This window comes from Somniosus microcephalus, chromosome 5 (assembly GCF_052327205.1).
Source record: "Somniosus microcephalus isolate GS21.2 chromosome 5, FLI_Smic_1.0, whole genome shotgun sequence".
Classification (NCBI taxonomy): Eukaryota; Metazoa; Chordata; class Chondrichthyes; order Squaliformes; family Somniosidae; genus Somniosus; species Somniosus microcephalus.
The window spans coordinates 205,267,387-205,286,621 of NC_140991.1; the positions used below are offsets into that span (position 1 = coordinate 205,267,387).

General features: G+C 43.4%; 2 protein-coding genes across 3 annotated transcripts in view; one reads left to right on the forward strand and one right to left on the reverse strand.

Annotated features, from left to right (window-relative positions):
* The window catches only part of plekha8 (pleckstrin homology domain containing A8), a 116,935-nt gene extending 104,016 nt beyond the window's left edge, over positions 1–12,919 (reverse strand). Inside the window, exons 1-2 of the mRNA XM_085988588.1 lie at positions 12,792–12,919; positions 6,896–7,012 (exon numbers count right to left, since the gene is read on the reverse strand). Coding sequence (XP_085844714.1) covers positions 6,896–7,012; positions 12,792–12,831 — 157 coding nt within the window. The 5' untranslated portion in view covers positions 12,832–12,919. The remainder of the gene's footprint in view (positions 1–6,895; positions 7,013–12,791) is intronic.
* Positions 12,852–19,235, forward strand: part of fkbp14 (FKBP prolyl isomerase 14) — a 38,054-nt gene continuing 31,670 nt past the window's right edge. The window contains exon 1 of one of the 2 annotated variants that reach the window (XM_085988590.1): positions 12,852–12,987. In XM_085988590.1, the coding sequence (XP_085844716.1) occupies positions 12,887–12,987 (101 nt within the window). In that variant the 5' untranslated portion in view covers positions 12,852–12,886. Of the gene's footprint in view, positions 12,988–13,020; positions 13,627–19,235 lie in introns of those variants that run through there. The other variant, XM_085988589.1, reaches the window with a different exon arrangement.

Genomic DNA, 19,235 nt, shown 5'->3' on the forward strand with positions numbered 1-19,235 from the left:
TCCCAATACCAACCCATGGGAAACACCACTATAAAGTACCCTCCTGTCTGAAAAACCACCATTCACTGCTACTCTTGGCTTTCTGTCCCTTAGCCAATTCCGTATCCATGCTGCCACTGTCCCTTTAATCCCATTGGCTTTAATTTTGATAAAATATTTATTATGTGGTAAATAATTGTATATTGCCATTTTTTCATCGTCATTAAGTCAGTATCCTGGAACTTCCTACCTAACACTACTGTTGGGGCACCATCGCACAAGGCTGCAGCAGTTCAAAAAAAAAGCCCACCACCACCTTTTCAGGGCAATGAATGATGGGAAATAAATACAGCCTTGCCAGCATTTACCACATCACGAGAACATTAAAAAAAAAGAGGTCCAACTCATTCTCAAGAGGCTTTTGCAAACATAGAAACATAGAAGATAGGAGCAGTAGGCCATTTGGCCCTTCGAGCCTGCTCCGCCATTCAATGAGATCATGGCTGATCATCCAAATTCAGTACCCTGTCCCTGCCTTCTCCCCATATCCCTTGATCCCTGTAGCCTTAAGAAATATATCCAACTCCTTTCTGAATATATTTAATGAGCTGGCCTCCACAACCCTCTGTGGCAGAGAATTCCACAGGTTCACCACTCTCTGGGTGAAGAAATTCCTCCTCATTTCAGTCCCAAATGGCTTATCCCTTATCCTTAGACTATGACCCCTGGTTCTGGACTCCCCGGCCATCATAAACATCCTTCCTGCATCTAGTCTGTCCAGGCCTGACAGAATTTTATAGGTTTCGATGAGATCCCCTCTCAATCTTCTAAACTCCAGTGAGTATAAGCCCAATCGACACAATCTCTCCTCATACGTCATTCCTGCCATCCCAGGTATCAGCCTGGTGAATCTTCGCTGCACTCCTTCCATGGCAAGGACGTCCTTCCTCAGGTAAGGCGACCAAAACTGCACACAATACTCAAGGTGCGGTCTCACCAAGGCCCTGTACAGCTGTAGCAAGACATCCTTGTTCCTGTACTCGAACCCTCTTGCTACGAAGGCCAACATACCATTTGCCTTCTTAACCGCCTGCTGCACCTGCATGCTTACCTTCAGCGACTGGTGCACAAGAACACCCAGGTCTCTTTGCACTTCCCCTTCTCCCAATCTATTGCCATTCAAATAATAATCTGCCTTCCTGTTTTCGCCATCAAAGTGGATAACCTCACATTTATCCACATTATAGTGCATTTGCCATGTTTCTGCCCAATCACCCAATCTGTCCAAATCGTACTGGAGTTTCTCGACATCCTCCTCACAGCTTACCCTCCCACCCAGCTTTGTGTCGTCTGCAAATTTGGAGATATTACATCCAATTCCCTTGTCCAGATCATTAATATATATATTGTGAACAGCTGGGGTCCTAGGACCGATCCTTGCGGTACCCCACTAGTCACTGCCTGCCACTCGGAAAATGACCCGTTTATTCCAACTCTCTGCCTTCTGTCCGCCAACCAGTTCTCTATCCAAGTCAATACCTTGCCCCCAATCCCATGTGCCTTAATTTTGCACGCTAATCTCTTATGTGGGACCGTATCGAAAGCCTTCTGAAAGTCCAAATACACCACATCCACTGGTTCTCCCTTATCTATTTTACCAGTTACATCCTCAAAAAATTCCAGTAGATTAGTCAAGCATGATTTACCTTTTGTAAATCCATGTTGACTTTGTCCGGTCCTGTCACTGCTTACCAAGTGCTCTGCTATTAAATCTTTTATAATAGACTCTAGCATTTTCCCCACTACCGATGTCAGGCTTACTGGTCTATAATTCCCCGCTTTTTCTCTACCACCTTTTTTGAATAGTGGGGTAACATTAGCTACCCTCCAATCCATGGGTACTGTTCCAGTCTATAGAGTTCTGGAAGATGACCAGCAATGCATCTACTATTTCTAGGGCCACTTCCTTAAGTACCCTGGGATGTAGATTATCAGGCCCTGGGGATTTATCGGCACAGTAGACGGCCACTTCGCTTACTCCTGCCGCAAGGAGCACCACATTAGGCTAATCACAAAAATCATACACTGAGATTAAAGAAATACACTAAACACATATATTTCAAGTTTAGGAAAATAAAATTTGGTTCCACTGGTGTCCCACTGTTCTTGTTATGGTGTTAGATAATGTAGCAATAGGTGATAGGAATGGGATCCTTGGTAGTTTATTTGTAACTAAAACTTATGTAGGCAATGGTGTATTTAATCACAGTTAATTGAAAATGTTGAAATAACTGTTGAACTATTGGGTGGTTTGGGTAATTAGGTATCTGACAGCCTGAAAAGTTGTTTCTACAGTAGGTTTTTCTGGTTCCTCCTGTGTGTTTTGTTGTTGCACTTGTTTCTCTTCCTCCAGGTACTCTGTAGTGATATGATAGCAAAATACTGCGGATGCTGGAAATCCGAAATAACAACAGAAAACGCTGGAAAAACTCAGCAGGCCAGGCAGCATCGGTGGAGAGAGAAACAGAGTTAATGTTTCAGGTCGCTGACCTTTCGTCAGATTCGTGTAGTTATGTCTCATTGGACAGCAAAGTTGTTGCAGCATGTAGTAGACTCCAATGATCCTGGAGTCTCTGATGAGACTATATTGTACGATGACCCTGATAAGTCGAGGCTTCTGAGGTGCTGCTGCAAGATGCCTGTTGTGTTTGATAATGATTCCTGTAGCTGCATGTACGGCGAGCTGTTTGCAGCCGTCAGAGACGGCATTAGATAGGGCGCAAGAGGGTAGCCTTGTTTTCCTGGTTGCCAACCCTGAGCTCTTTGTGGCTTTGTACAGAGAGTAGGGGTTAAGGGCAGCTACTCACACTGGCAAAAAGTGGGAAGTGGTGTTCCACTTGGATCGGTGCTGGGACCATTGTTGTTCACAATTTACATTAATGATTTGGACTCGGGAATCGGAAATACAATTACAAAATTTGCAGACACCAAATTGGAGGGTGTCGTTAATATAAAAGGAAGAATGTAACAAAATACAAGATGTTGTTAATAAACATGCAGAATGGGCATGTAATTGGCAAATGAATTTCAATATAGATACTTGAGGTGGTGAATTTTGGTAGGAAGAATAAGGAGGCCACATAATGCTTGGATAATAAGTGTCTAAATGGGGTAGAGAAGCTGAGAGATCTGGAGGTACAGATACACAAATCACTAAAAAGTAGCAAGGCAGGTTAATAAGGCCATTAAAAAAAAAGCAAACAAAGCACTGCGGTTCATTTCTAGAGGGGTTGAATTGAAAAGCAGAGAAGAAATGTTAAACTTGTGTAGAACCTTGGTTAGACCACACTTGAGTACTATGCAGTGTTCTGGTCTCCATATAATAAAAAGAATATAGAAGCATTGTAGGAAGGTGAAAAAAAGATTTACAAGGATGATACCAGAACTCAGGAAAGACTGAGCAGGCTGGGGCTCTTTTCTCTAGAAAAAAGAGAAGGCTGAGAGGTGACCTGATAGAAGTCTTTAAGGAAATGAAAGGGTTTGATAGGGTAGAAGCGGAGAAAATGTTTCCACTTGTGGGGGAGACCAAAACTAGAGGTCATAGATTTATTAGTGCCTATCTTTTATCTAATAGGAAATTCAGGAGAAATTTCTTTACCCAAATGTGCAACCCGCTACCACAAGGAGTAGTTGAGGCAAAAGCATAGATGCATTTAAGGATAAGCTAGATAAGCACGATGGAGAAAGGAATAGAGGGGTATGCTGATAGGGTTAGATGAAGAAGGGTGGGAGGGTGCTCTTGTGGAGCATAAATGCCAGCATAGACCAGTTGGGCTGAATGGCCTGTTTCTGTGCTGCAGACTCAATGAAACCTGATGTAAATAAACAAGGGATTGTGGGAATCAGGCAGTGACTTGCATGGTCCTGGGCTGATGGTCATGGATGAGCCGATGGTAGAAATGTGCTTTATGAATGCATAACTTTTATTATACAAGAACGCACATGGTTGCCACCAATGGTAACTCTGCCCATTAGTGAATTAGTCCATTTGGAAAAAATTGCAGTGCCTTCTCAAGTTGTTGCTAGTTGTCTGTGGAATCTGTAATGTAACAATTTTCTCCAACAAGATATAGTCACCTGCTTAATAAATCGGTAGACTTCAGATTGACTGATGTTATTCATGTCCCTTGTGGCACTCAATAATGAACCAGCAGTGTAAAAGTTAAGTGCTTGTGATAGCTACTGGCAGTACTGTGTTTGTGGTGGAATTTGTTTAGATGTCAGATTCTAGCGCAACTCTGCTGGTCTCTCTCAATCAAAGTCTACAAAGATAGAGTTCCTCGGGCAAATTCAGTAAGTGCATCTCTATCCAGTTCAAGGCTGATGGCAAATGTGGGCTGTCCACCACTGATGCACCCTTGCCTGCCAGGCTTCTCAGGTTTGCTACTTTACATCTTCCTCCAAATAAGAAATATAAAAGTAATCCAACAGGAATATCCTGGGTCCAAATTTAAATTACACCATAGAGTCAAAATTCTTATCACAAAACGCTAGGAATTAAGTGGGGCCAAATAAACATCCACCAAAAACACACAAAAGTTCTCCTCTTGTAGGCTCCAAAAATGCCTAAAAATGTCAGCTCTCTTAAGAACATAGGAACAGGAGGAGGCCATTCAGCCTCTCGAGCCTGTTCCGCCACTCAATTAGATTATGGCTGATCTGTATTTTAACTCCATCTACCTACCTTGGTTCTGTAATCCTTATTACCCTTGCCTAACAAAAATCTATTAATCTCAGTTTTCAATTGACCCAGCCTCAACAGCTTTTTGGGGGAGTGTTCCAGATTTCCACTGCCCTTTGACTTCCTGTCAGCACACAACCAAACACTGAATGCTTATTATATATGGGGAGGGTTATATATGGGGAGGATAAATGTGCATCTGACCTCTGGTGCGAATCATTGGAAATTGCGCATACATTCATGAGTATGCATTAAAATTTGATTTTATTGTTTAAATAAAGCTCTTATCTTTTTTGGCTGGAGCTTCCTACCCAAAGTCTCACCCACACACAAACAGGCATTATAGGCAGAGATCTGATGAGCGCAATCTCCACGGTGACTTCCAGTCCCCAATGTTTGTTCATGCCACCTGAGGTAGCGTGAACACATCAGAAAAATCACAACTTACGGCTTCAACTTAATAAATAAATAAAACACTTTACCGGGTCCTTTCTCTCCTGAGAGGAGGAAAGCGAATTGAGATGAGAAAATTACCTTCTTCAGCCTGCTATCTACTTTAATTTTATTAAGTGCTAAAGTAACCATTTAATCAGACTGACGTAATTAAACCACATACGGGTACCCTCACAGCTGCTTGTTAGTCACATTTAAAAAAAAATTTACACTCTTTCCTTGCTGCAGGGTGACTTTATTCACTTGTTTTTTTCCCTGCATTTTCTTCCCACCAGTGTTAGAAGTGTTGTTAAAAGTATCATTTAGGATTTCTAATTTTGTCTCAACTACATTTACATTGCATTGTGGTAATTACATTTATATTAATGTATTACTTTATATTGTGACAAGTATCCATATGTCTGAAATATTAAATACACACTTCAGCAACAACCCAAAACAAAGTTTGCATTAAACAACTTTTGATTTCTATTTTTTAATCTGATAAGTATATATCACTCGGATCCACTGCAAACTTACTAGTGATTGCTGTTGAAGCTTACAGAAAATGCATCATGGAATAGGGCACCAAAACAAAAAAAACCAAATTAAATATAGCTGTTGTGAAATTATTCAACACGAATGGAGCATTTATAGAAATATACACTTCAAATAACAGAAAACTGGAACTGCACAGCTGATAAAACAGCATCAGAAAGAGAAGGTAAACCATTCTGGTGTAATCATCTTTATCCTTCAGATGCCTCATGACCTACTGTGCATTTCCAAAATGGATTAAGGGTTACACCTAAAACGTTAAGCTTTCTCTATCAAAGAATGATCACCCTGCTGACAAAGTAACATACTTCCTAGTCAATAGAAAAATCCTTGGAAGTTCGTGTGAAGAGGATTTCCTACTTGTTACATTTCATATCAAACTTGTGAAAAGAACATTTTCTTCTCAGAGACAGCAGTCAATATAATGAAAATAAAAATCTCTCCACGTAATTTTATCAGAAACTAATCTTTACACATGCAAATACATAGAACAGCCACTTCAAAATAGCTTTCTTGATCAAAGCTACTGCTCCTTCATTCTGCACAATCCGTTCACATCTACACACATTCAATCCAGTGTTGTCACTAGACTTAAATGTGATACATGTACTTTTAATTCATAATAATTTCTCAGCATTACCATCAAGTGAGAGCAGGATCACCAGAACGCACCTCAAATGTTGCAGCTCAATATGCTCTTTCCAGGCATAACTCACATTTGGAAGTACAAACTCCAGAAATGTACTGGTTTCGTTGTTCAAGTGGATATAAAACCTTCACATATCCACTGTTAAACCTTACTGGCAACTAAGAGATGACACTAAATATGTTTCAGATTATAAAAATATTTCAGAGCTTTTTTCAAGGGAAGTATAATTTATACTTAAAATTTTCCAATCCAAAACCTAAGGGTTAATTACTGAGGGAGCATGCAATGAGTTACTAAAAATACTGTAAAGGTCACATTCTAAAGCTGAGTGTTGAAAGCTCTTGAACATTAACTAGGCGTGGGAGAAATGCACTGAGGCAAATTCTTCATTACCAGTATTCACAGGTTTATTTTATTTTTAAATTTAGCAAGATGTCATACTTAATATCTACATTGGATTTTCCAATAATTCCAAACCAGCGTCTAGGAAATGAAAGTTAAAGGTCAGAGATGTTAAGATCCGCCTTATACTTTACCTTGTATTTCACATACTGCCATCTTAATGCTGCCTTTGCAGCCCTTCCAGGTGTCCTCTTGTGAATCATAATAGGACAAAATTCCACCAGCAAGAACAAACCAGCGTGGCTGCCATCCTGTGCACAAACATTAATATCAAGTTATTGCACAGATGAATCATAGAATCAAACAATGGTTACAGCACGGAAGAAGGCCAGTCGGCCCGTCCCGGCTCGCTGCAAGAGCACTTCAGCTAGTCCCATTCCCCCGCCCTTTCCCCGTAGCCGTGCAAATTTCTTTCCTTCAGATATTAATCCAACTCCCTTTTGAAAGCCGTGATTGAATCTGCCTCCACCACCCTTTCAGGCAGTGCATTCCAGATCTTAACCACTCGCTGTGTAAAAAAATGTTTTTCTTACGTTGCCTTTGGTTCTTTTGCCAATCACCTTAAATCTGTGTCCTCTGGTTCTCGAGGCTTCTGTCAATGGGAACAGTTTCCCTCTATCTACACTGTCCAGACCCCTCATAATTTTGAGCCCCTCTATCAAATCTTCTCTGCTCCAAGGAGAACAACCCCAGCTTCTCCAGTCTATCAACATACTGAAGTCACTCATTTCTGGAATCATTCTTGTAAATCTTTTCTGCACCTTCTCTAAGGTCTTCACATCCTTCCCAAAGTGTGGTGCCCAGAATTGGACACAGTACTCCAGTTGGGGCCGAGCCAGTGTTTAATACAGATTCATCATAATTGCCACACTTTTGTACTATATACACCTCTATGTATCACAGTATGGTATGGCAGCTGTAGCTACTATGACTGGAAAGCCCTGCAGCGGGTAGTCAAAACTGCCCAACACATTACCGGCACCCGGCTACCAACCATAGAGCACATATGCCAGAAACGCTGTTTACAGAGGTCACGGACCATCATCAAAGACCCTACCCACCCCAGCCACAGTCTGTTCGCCCTCCTGCCATCTGGGAGACGCTACAGATGCATTCGCACCCGAATGACCAGATTTAGGAACAGCTTCTTTCCCAGGGCTGTCATCCTACTGAACTCCACAAATAAACTCTAAAGCCTGCACATTTGCCAATGCACTTTATTATGGTTATGTTTATGTTAATGTATTACAAGCCAAATGTATGTTGAATGTTTAAATGTCTTAATCTAAATGTACACTCTCGGGAGCCGCAAGCCTACATTTCGTTGTACTGCACTTGTGCACTAACAATGACAATAAAGTTGATTATTATTATTATTATCCATGAAGCCCAGGATCCCATAAGCCTTTTTAACTGCTTTCTCAACCTGCCCTACCACCTTCAACGATTTGTGCACACATACCCCCAGGTCTCTCTGTTCGTGCACCCCCTTCAGGATTGTACCATTTAGTTTATATGTCCTCTCCTCATTCTTTCTACCAAAATGTATAATTTCACACTTTTCTGCGTTAAATTTCATCTACCACGTGTCCGCCCATTTCACAGCCTGTCTATGTCTTCCTGAAGTCTATCACGCTCCTCCTCACTGTTCACTATACTTCCAAGTTTTGTGTCATCTGCAAATTTTGAAATTGTGCCCTGTACACACACGTCCAAGTCATTAATTTATATCAAGAAAAGCAGTGTTCCTAGAACCGACCCCTGGGGAACACCACTATATACCTTCCTCCAGTCTGAAAACAACCGTTCACCACTATTCTCTGTTTCCTGTCACTTAGCCAATTCCATATCGATGCTGCCACTATCCCTTTTATTCCATGGGCTTCAACTTTTCTGGTAAGCCTATTATGTGGCACTTTGTCGAATGCCTTTTGGAAATCCATGTACACTATGTCAACTGCATGCATTACCCTCATCAACCTTCTCTGTTACCTCCATCAAAGAACTCAATCAAGTTAGTTAAACACGATTTGCCTTAAACAAATCTGTGCTGGCTTTTCTTACTTAATCCACACTTGTCCAAGTGACTGTTAATTTTGTCCCTGATTACTGTTTCTAAAAGCTTCCCCACCACTGAGGTCAAACTGACTGGCCTGTAGTTACTGGATTTATCTTTACACCCTTTTTTGAACAATGGTGTAACATTTGCAATTCTCCAGTCCTCTGGCACCACCCCCATATCTAAGGAGGATTGGAATATTATGGCCAATACCTCCATGATTTCCACCCTCAATTCCCTCAGCATCCTAGGATGTATCCCATATTCTCCTGGTGACTTATCTACTTTAAGTACAGCCAGCCTTTCTAATACCACCTCTTCATCAATTTTTATCCTATCAAGTAACTCCACTACCTCCTCCTTTACTATGTCTATGGCAGCATCCTCTTCCTTGGTGAAGACAGATGCAAAGTATTGATTAGTACCTCAACCATACCCTCTGCCTCCATGCATAGGTCTCCTTTTTGGTCCCTAATCGGCCCCACCCCTCCTCTACTACCTTTTTACTACTTATATGCCTATAGAAGACTTTTGGATTACCTTTTATGTTGGCTGCCATTCTATTCTCTACCCTCTCTTTGCCCCTCTTATTTTCTTTCTCACTTCTCCTCTGACCTTTCTATATATAGCCTGATTCTCAGATGTATTTGCAACCTGACATCTGTCATACACGCTCTTTTTCTGCTTCATCATATTCTATATCTCTTTCATCATCCACAGAGCCCTGACTTTAGTTACCCTGCCTTTCCCCCTAGTGGGAATGTACTTCAACTGTACCTGAACTATTTCCTCTTTAAAGGCAGCCCATTGTTCCATTACCGTTTTGCCTGCCAATCTTGGATTCCAGTTTACCCGGGCCAGATCCGTTCTCATCCCACTGAAATTGGCCTTCCCCCAGTTAAACATTTTTACTCTAGATTGCTCCCTGTCCTTTTTCTTAGCTAATCTAAACCTTATGCTACTATGATCACTGTTCCCTAAATGTTCACCTACTGACACCTTGCTCCTACTTCATTCCCCAGAACCAGATCCAGCAATGCCTCCGCCCTCGTCAGATCGGAAACATACTGATCAAGAAACATAAGTAACTTGTATTTGCAAAGACAAATTGGGAGTATTTAGCCAATACCTTTGGAGGTACCCAAACATATGGATATATTAGTGTCACAGATTCTTTCTACAATCAATCACCAAGGAAATTCCATTTTTCAATCCAAGACTTGCATCTGCATTTTCTGGCCTGAGCTTCAAAATGAATACAAAAAATAGGAATAGCATTTGTAACACTGAAAAGGACCCAGTATTAAGTTCCCCATTTGTTCGTACTATCCTAATAATAGTTTCAGGTATCTTGTCAATCAAAAATTGGCTTGAAGATATTCCTCAACCTAGAGAATGCAGAATAAAATAACTGCCCGGATTTTGCTCTCAGCAACGAAGGAAAAGTTTGCCGTTCACCTTGTGTACAGTTGCTCGGAGACTTTTTGCAGGCTTGTCAGCGGGGATTCCCACTAATCTGGAGTCTACAGGAGATCTGTGACATCTGTGAGCAGGGAAAGCAACAGCAGGGCTCTTCAACCAATCAGATTGAAGTATCCTTACTGAGACTGCAAATCAGGAAGTAAAAAATAGGATCTACAAATTACATTTAAATCATGCACATGTAGCTAAATAAAGATTGGGACAGACGGATGGGATTAAGGGAGAGAAATAAAAGAGAAAAACAGAAAAACTAAAAAAAAAATTTTTTTTTTTTTTTAAATCTGCAACATTAATTTACTTCTGAGGGAATGAGACTCCACACTTATAAAATTCATTTTCAGGGCCAGAGAGGTTGTTCAGCAGTAATTATGAATGCACTAGTCCTACCTTTTTCAGCCATCTTTAGTGTGGAACTAGTGGGTAAGTACCACAAGTTCACGCCATTACAATGATTTCAATGCCAAGTCTATCAGCAACAGCGCACCCCGAAGAGGAGCAGGGTATCTCGGACAGCAACTTCTGGATTTCTACGTTTAACTGCGCATGTGCGGATGACAGAAGTTGCTGTCAGATTTATCCTGTAAAAACGGCAAGTGCCTTTAGCTATGCCATTAGTATTACAGCTAAATACAGGCCAATGCTTTTGCCTTGCACCATCATTTCTTGTCATTTAATCTCTCCTGCCTTCCACCCCATCATAGCCCTTCCCTTTTGTTCTTTCAGGTTGGCTGATTGATAAACACTGCACTGGGCCACTGTTGACCTGCTTGGGACAAGTATTGGATTATTGAGACTGTCAGAGGGTTGACTTGGTTCCAAGCTTCCATAGTCAAATGTGTTAGTAGGGAGCCATCTGACCCCAAACACATCCACCCACCTTGATGCTCAAATGCAGTGGCACATAGCATACTAGTAACCAATTGCTTAATCCAATCCCTCATGTGGGGAGCTTTGGCAAAGTGACGTGGCCACTGTGAGACTGATTCCTCCTGCAGGGTACTCAGCGACAGACACATCAAGCTGTAGACTTGAAAATTTATCTTCTTTTTACAACAAATTTATCTCACAGCTTGGTCTTGAATCTCTCATGGGCCAGAGAAACTGAATTGCGGAATGAGTTGCGTGAAAACAAAAAGCCAGAAATAGCAAGAGCCGAATAAGAGTGTCGAACTTCAGCATTGGTATGAAGCAGTTTCACACCAAAACTACAGTTGTAGTGTAAATGCAGAGTCAGGGAATAACATGGAGCTTCATACCACTCCTAATTCACTCATGTGGACTGTAAATGCAGTACAGTGTAAAGCCAGGTGTAAAAAATGCTCAGAGGGTACCTCAGACCTCTTTAGCACATTTTACACTTACCTACGACTAACTGAAATTTTTAGACAGTGCAGACTGTTTGATCTATACTGTTAAAACATTGAAGTTAGTGCTAGGAGAGGAGGTGTGTGTGTGCATGTAAACACACATGCACAGAACTCTCTCCTGGGCAGCAGAATTCAAATGTCACCTAGGCAGTGTAAATGGAATGCTGTCACACTGAAACTCTAAATATTCAGACTGGTAGTTGCAATATGAAGGCAACAAAAGTTTACAATACAAAAGCAAGCTTCAATACAAAGTAATTATTCATTTGATTTCAAACTAAATTATAAGTAAATGGAAACACATTTAAACCCTATTGCTTAATCGATCAATGGACAGACTTCTAAAATTAATTTGCAAATCAGTCTCATCCTATTAAAACATAATTTTAAAGAAACATGCAGCATAATTAATGCTCAATAGTAGGAGGGATAACAATGCTGGAGCAATGGGACTTTATTCAATACTTTCCTTTCCCTTTAGTTTTTGGATAAAAATCATCCACCAAAACATTTTGTAATTATCAAATGTAAGAATACCGGACATGCCCAATCATATTAATTTCTATGAAATGTTAAAGAAGGAACCAAGAATAACAGATTTGTTTAAGGCATATGCAGTTGGGCATAGTGAAATGCAACCTTTACAAGAAAAAGGGGCAAGGACGAGCTATTTAAGCCTTCTTATTAAAACATATATCTCCAATGACTTTTAATGTCAAATGAATGCCAACCGGATTAGGACTAACCCAACAATAACAGCTTTAATGCTGCCGAGTGACCCAGATACCTCACGATAGACTCTTAACGCTGTGTGCAGCTTACTCGGCGCAGTTTATTTTATTTGCACCGCGTTCATGTTCAAAACACAAATTGCCGAAACACTAAGAAACACACCTTAAAAAATACAATAACATAACTTCCGATTGTTACTCCAGAGGCCCTGCCACTATTTGCGTTGAATCTTACTATCTTAGGCGCCCTATCAACTGGAGAAATAATTCCCTTTGATCACAAGAATGCAACGATTTACATTACATGACAGTAACATTGACCACCCCGTTTTAAAGCCAAAATCAAACACGAAATCACATCTCACGCTTGAAATAAAAGAGAGCGAATTACCACTGAGATAATTGGTCCATTTATAAAGCATTCCTTCCATGATAACGGCACAGACACCCTGCCATTCACTCGCTCGCAGCCCCCGTCCCACACCAATGAAATGTAACAATTCGCACAACCGGGTGGAACCAGGAACAACAGGAGGCGCGCTGATTGACAAGCCAATAAACCACTGGCCAGAAGCTGCTGCTCCCAGGTACGGGCCTCATACTTCCCGTAAGTAGCCAATCAGAGGGTCGCGGAGTCAGAGACGGGTGATTTTTGTCTCGCTCTTCCTGCCCGCTCTGTCGCCTTGGTTAAAAGCACCAATCAGCGTTTACGCTGAGAGAAAATCTGCCACTTTGGAAAGGTGGAGCGTTTGTTGCGTCACGACGTTGGGTGGAATCGCGCTGCTGAACAATTCGCGAGCGTGCGAATTCCTTTGTGACGGAGACCAACAAGTCTGGAGAGGGCGGGGCAGGAACGGCTTGACGTTTGTTTGGAGAACTCGGCGCTGGAGCTAGCAGAAGAAAAGTTGTAGATGCCACGTCTGCGCTTGTTTGGCATTGAGTGTCAAGAGGGAGGGGGAAGATAATAAAAGAAAGGGATAAACTCCCAAAAAGTGAGGCTAAAAAGGTATTGTGCATATTATGTTGGCCAAGTGTTTAAACGTTTTCCAAGCACTCGTTTTCACCTTTGTGCTGGATTGTGCCAGCAGTGCTTTGATACCAGAGCCTGAAGTGAAAATCGACGTGTTGCATAAGCCTTTCCTCTGTCACCGAAAGACCAAACTAGGTGACCGGTTACTGATACATTACTCTGGATTCTTTGAGAATGGCACCATGTTTCATTCCAGGTAAGTCCTTGAGGTTCAAGACTTGATAAATATTTCTTTTAGAGTTTAAAATGTCAGAAATGTATCCGAGATGCATTATGAAGGAAAGATGAGTGAATTTAGCTAGTAATCCACATCAGAACCTCCCAAAGTGCTTTACAGGCAATTTAGTGTAGTCATTGTTGTGATGTAGGAAACGGGCAACTAATTTGTGCACAGCAAGGTCTCACAAACAGCAATAATCTGTTTTAGATGTTGGTTGAGAGATAAATGTTGACCAAGACACTGGTAGAGCTCCCCTGCTTTTTGAATTATGTCTGGGATCTTTTACTTCCACCGAAGAGGGCCTTATATTTATCATATGCGAAAGATGGCACCTCCAACAGTGCAGCACTCCATCAGTATTGCACGAACACGCCAGCCTAGATTTTTGTATCGAAGTCTCTGGAGTGACACCAAGGATAGTTGTTATAATGAGTGGTGTGTAACCATGCAGTTGGGCTTAACTTTCACATTGCTATGCAGTGGTTCCATGTGTAAATTGGGTGGCACTTCTCCCTCTTGACATCTGACCGCACTAAAGCCAAGCAGTGTGACAACCCCTCCAGCAGTCATCTTGCATAATTTAGAGTTTACATTGGCTACAGTATGGGCTGGATTTTACCAGCGGAGGCGGGTTTGCATTAGGTTCGCTGCTCGGCGGGTTCCGGTCCTGCTGCCGGTTTCAGCCGCACTGTGCTAAGGATTTTGAGTTAACTGGGCTTATTAAGCCCGCCATGCACGTTTCCCGGCCCAATCAGTGGGTTTGGATCTGCTGACCTCTTCGATTCAGCTGCATTTAAGGGGCCCATGCAACCTTTTGAGTTTTATTCACTTTCTGATGCTTCTCAGTGGTATTGTTAGTGAGATGACTGTTGCAAGAACCAAGGCTTCTCCCCGATTTGATGATGACTCCCTCTATGCTCTTGTGGAGGGAGTAAGAGGGCGCAAGAAGGCTCTGTTCCCCTCCAATGGATGGAGAAAGCCTCCTCAGCAAACTAAGGCAGCCTGGCTGCAGATTGCTGAGGTGAGCGCCCAGGTCTTTGTGTTCACGCACCTGGGTTCAGTGCAGGAAAAAGTTCAGTGATCTGCTACGCTCAGCAAAAGTGAGTATAACATCACACTTACCTTCAATCTGCTCTCCATCCCCTCTATCACCTGCACTCTGCATTGGCAACCTGCTCCTGCACATCCAACTTTACCCTTGCATCCTTAACCATCCCTCTCTATGTACAGAATCACTCCACCATTCTACTATGCACCCTTCACACTCGCTATCACTGTTATGCAATGACAACAACTAACCGCACAGGGAGGGCCCTTGGTATTGGCACCTCACTCCATCTTTGTCTCCCTCTAAGCATCTATGCTATGGATTTTCTACACTCACGCCAATATTCTCCCTCAAATTCCACTTGTGTCCTTCATTGCAGGAAAAGAGAACCCACAATAAGAGGGAGAGGGGGAGGCCAGGAGGAGGGCCACCTTCCATGGTGCACTTGACCACCGCTGAGGCGGCGGCTCTCGACATTGTCGGCGGTGCAGAAGAGCTGGAAGTGGGTGACTGAGAGACGGGAGCAGTAGAGCAAGCTGGTGACAGAATAGATTTGTAACCCTCATTTAGATTTCATGAGTGACTGATGGCATCTGATGTTCATACAGATTAAGTTATGATCATCTGCACAATGGGATGTGTCTGCTATGTAACTATCACATGTCTAACTCATGCCTTTACTCCCCCAGGACCATTGAAAGCCCCCCCTCCCCACTGTCCAGGAGGAAGAGCCGGATAACTCCTCAGAGGAAGCTGCAGCCTCTGAGGGAGCAGTGTCAGCAGAAATTAGCACACCCAGCACCAGCGTAAAGACGCACACCTCGGTGGGTCATTCGCGAGATAGATTAGTGTTGTCACCTGGTGTATCACAGCTCACAAATGAGCATCAGCAGATGGTGGAGACAGGGACAGCAGAGCAGGGTTCTCGGCGCAGGGCGCTCCTAGCTCTGCTCAGCTGCGTGTGGATGCTGTGCCTCTGGGGCCATCCAGAAAGAGAGTGGTGCTGGAGCTTCAGGAACAAGTGCAGGAGGCTCTGACTGGGTTTGCAACCACGGTAACTGCAAGTGTGCAGAGAATGGAGGAGTCCATGTCAAACATGAGCAATGACGTGGTGCACGCAATGATGAATGTAGGTGCCACCATGGAAAGAATGGCAACCTCCATGGAGGACATAAAATGCCAGACACAGCAGAACATGGTAACACTTCTAAATAGATGGTCATCGATGGAGGATAGATGGGGATCTATTGAGGAGAGAAACCAGAGGTGCATGGATGTCCTTGTTATGAGGAATGTCAGCACAGAAATGGGTCCTCATGGCCCCACTGATGTGCAGCAAGGTGCTCTCCAACTACTTGCTAGCAGTGAAGTGCAGGTGACCCATGAGAGGTATGTTGGTGGTTGACAACAATGAAGTGTGGGCTCCTCGCCAAGCACTCGCACTCCCATGCCATTGCGGAGCCCTCGGTCAGAGCCCTTGATTCCTCACCCAACTGAGATGGCCGTCTCAGCCCCTGCACAGCCGCAGGAGGAGCAGACTGTCGCGGAGCCCTCCCAGGCTCCCAAACTCCGAGGGCGCCCATCAAAGGCACCTAAACAGGCGCAGCTGAGAAGTTAGCAAGCTGCCTCTACATCTGCTGAAGCCACAGGGGAAGCACCACGTAGAAGCACGCTTAAGAGAAAGTCAACACACACATAGTCACTTGGGTGTTTTGATATAATACAAAGTTACGTTTCTCATCGTTATTTCAATTGTATTAAAGAAATGCGATGTCAAAGATTCAAAGGGTTGTCCTATGTGTGCTCAGAAATGGAAGTTGCACAGTGAGGGCTCAAGGTGCCTTTCATCTGTAGGGATGGTGGGGAGAATGATAGGAATGCACAGTTTATTGTACAGATTCAGGATAGTGTGTTAAGAAGGTCGTGCAAACACTCAATTCCATGTGCCAGCCACATGTGTTTGCTGCATAAAGTTACGTGAACCTGGCATAGATTAGTGTATCCCTTGCCTCATGGCCAGCAATGTGCTCGCGTGCTTGTGGAACTGGCACAGCCACCGCCGCAAGGTCTTCCTCATCCTTCTCCTTCTCTTCCGAGGAGGCTGTGCGCTGTGCCACTTGTTCCTCAGGCAGCAGTAAGCTATGCTGCTGTGCGATGTTGTGCAGGGCACAGCAGACCACAATGATTCGGGACACCCTGGCTGGTGCATACTGTAGGGCTCCACCAGATCTGTCGAGGCATCTGCAGTGCATTTTGTGCAAGCCGATGGTTTGCTCTATGATGCTTCTGGTGGAAATGTGGCTCTCATTGTAGCGCTCCTCAACTTCGTTTGATGGCCTCCTCATCGGTGTCATTAGCCATGTCTTCAGGGGATAGCTCTTGTCTCCAAGGAGCCATCCGGAAAGTTGGGTTGGCAGATTGAACAGCTGAGGCACAGTGGACTGCCACAGGATGAACAAGTCATGGCAAATGCCAGGGAACTTGGCGCAAACATGCATAATGTTCTTCCTGTGGTTACACACCAGCTGGATTTTAAGGGAGTGGAAGCCCTTGCGGTTCACAAATACAGCTGGGTTTTGATGGGGTGCCCTAATGGCCACATGTGTGCAGTCTACGACACCCTGCACCCTTGGGAAGCCTGACACATTTGCAAAGCCAACCGCACACGCGGTAACACTTGCTTCATCCGTGGCGAAGTGGATGTAATTCTGCGACTTGACAGAGGGCATCGGTAACCTGCGTGATGCAACTGTGTGCAGCTGACTGGGAAATGCAGCTAATGTCTGCTGCTGATCCCTGGAAGGACCCTGAAGCAAAGAAGTTAAGTGCGGTGGTGACTTTGACAGCCACTGGTAAGGAGTGCCCACCCGCTCCTCTGGGCTCCAGGTGTTGGTGCAGCATTGTGCAGATGTCAGTGACTACCTCTCTCTCAAGTTTCAGCCTCCTTTGGCACTGCTGCTCACTCATAAGAACGTAAGAAATAGGAGTTGGAGTAGGCCATTCAGCCCTTCGAGCCTGCTCCGCCATTCAATGAGATCATGGCTGATCATCTGCCTCAACTCCATTCATCGGCCCTATCGGCATATCCCTTGATGCCCTTACTAGTCAGAAATCTATCGACTTCTGTTTTGAATATACCCAATGACTGAGCCCCCACAGCCCTCTGGGGTAGAGAATGCCAAAGATTCACCACCCTCTGTGTGAAGAAATTTCTTCTCATCTCAGTCTTGAATGGCCTACCCTTTATCTTGAGGCTGTGGCCCCTGGTTCTAGACTCTCCAGCCAAGGGAAATATTCATAGAAACATAGAAGACAGGAGCAGGAGTAGGCCATTTGGCCCTTCGAGCCTGCTCTGCCATTCAATGACATCATGGCTGATCATCCAAATTCAGTACCCTGTCCCTGCCTTCTCCCCATATCCCTTGATCCCTTTAGCCTTAAGCATCCATCCTATCAAGCCCGTAATAATTTTGTATGCTTCAATCAGATCCCCTCATTCTTCTGAATTCAAGAGCATACAGGCCTAGTTTACTCAATCTCTTCTCATACGACAGTCACGCCATCCCAGGAATCAATCTCATGAACCTTCATTGTACTCCCTCTATGGCAAGTATATCCTTCCTTAGGTAAGGAGACCAAAATTGTACACAGTACTCCAGGTGTGGTCTCACCAAGGCCCTAATATAATTGGAGTAAGACTTCTTTACTCCTGTATTCAAATCCTCTTGTAATGAAGGCCAGCACACCATTTGCCTTCCTAATGGCTTGCTGCACCTGCACATTCACTTTCAGTGACTCATGTACAAGGATACCCAGGTCCCTTTGAGCATCTGCATTCCCCAATCTTTCACCATTTAGGAAATGCTCTGCCTTTCTGTTGTTTCTATCAAAGTGGATAACTTCACATTTATCCACATTATAGTCCATCTGCCATGTTCTCGCCCACTCAGAGCCTGTCGAGATCCCCTTGAAGCCTCTTCACATCCTCTTCGCAACTGACACTGCCAGCTAGCTTTGTATCATCAGCAAATTTGGAAATGTTACATTTAGTCTCCTCATCCAAATCATTGATATAGATTGTGAATAGCTGGGGCCCAAGCACCGATCCTTGCGGTACCCCATTACTCATAGCCTGCCATCCTGAAAAAGACCCGTTTATCCCTACTCTTTGTTTTCTGTCTGTTAAACAATTCTCAATCCATGCTAATATATTACCCCCAATTCCATGTGCCCTAATTTTGTTCACCAACCTCTTGTGTGGAACCTTATCGAAGGCCTTCTGAAAATCCAGATACACCACATCTACCCTTTTGTCTACTCCACTAGTTACATCCTCAAAGAACTCCAATAGGTTTGTCAAACAGGATTTCCCTTTCATAAATCCATGTTGACTCTGCCCAATCTTACTATTAGTTTCTAAGTGCCCAGTTATTGCATCCTTTATAATAGATTCCAGCATTTTCCCAACTGCTAACAGGTCTGCAGTTCCCCGTTTTCTCTCTTAAATAGCGGGGTTACATTTGCTATCCTCCAATCT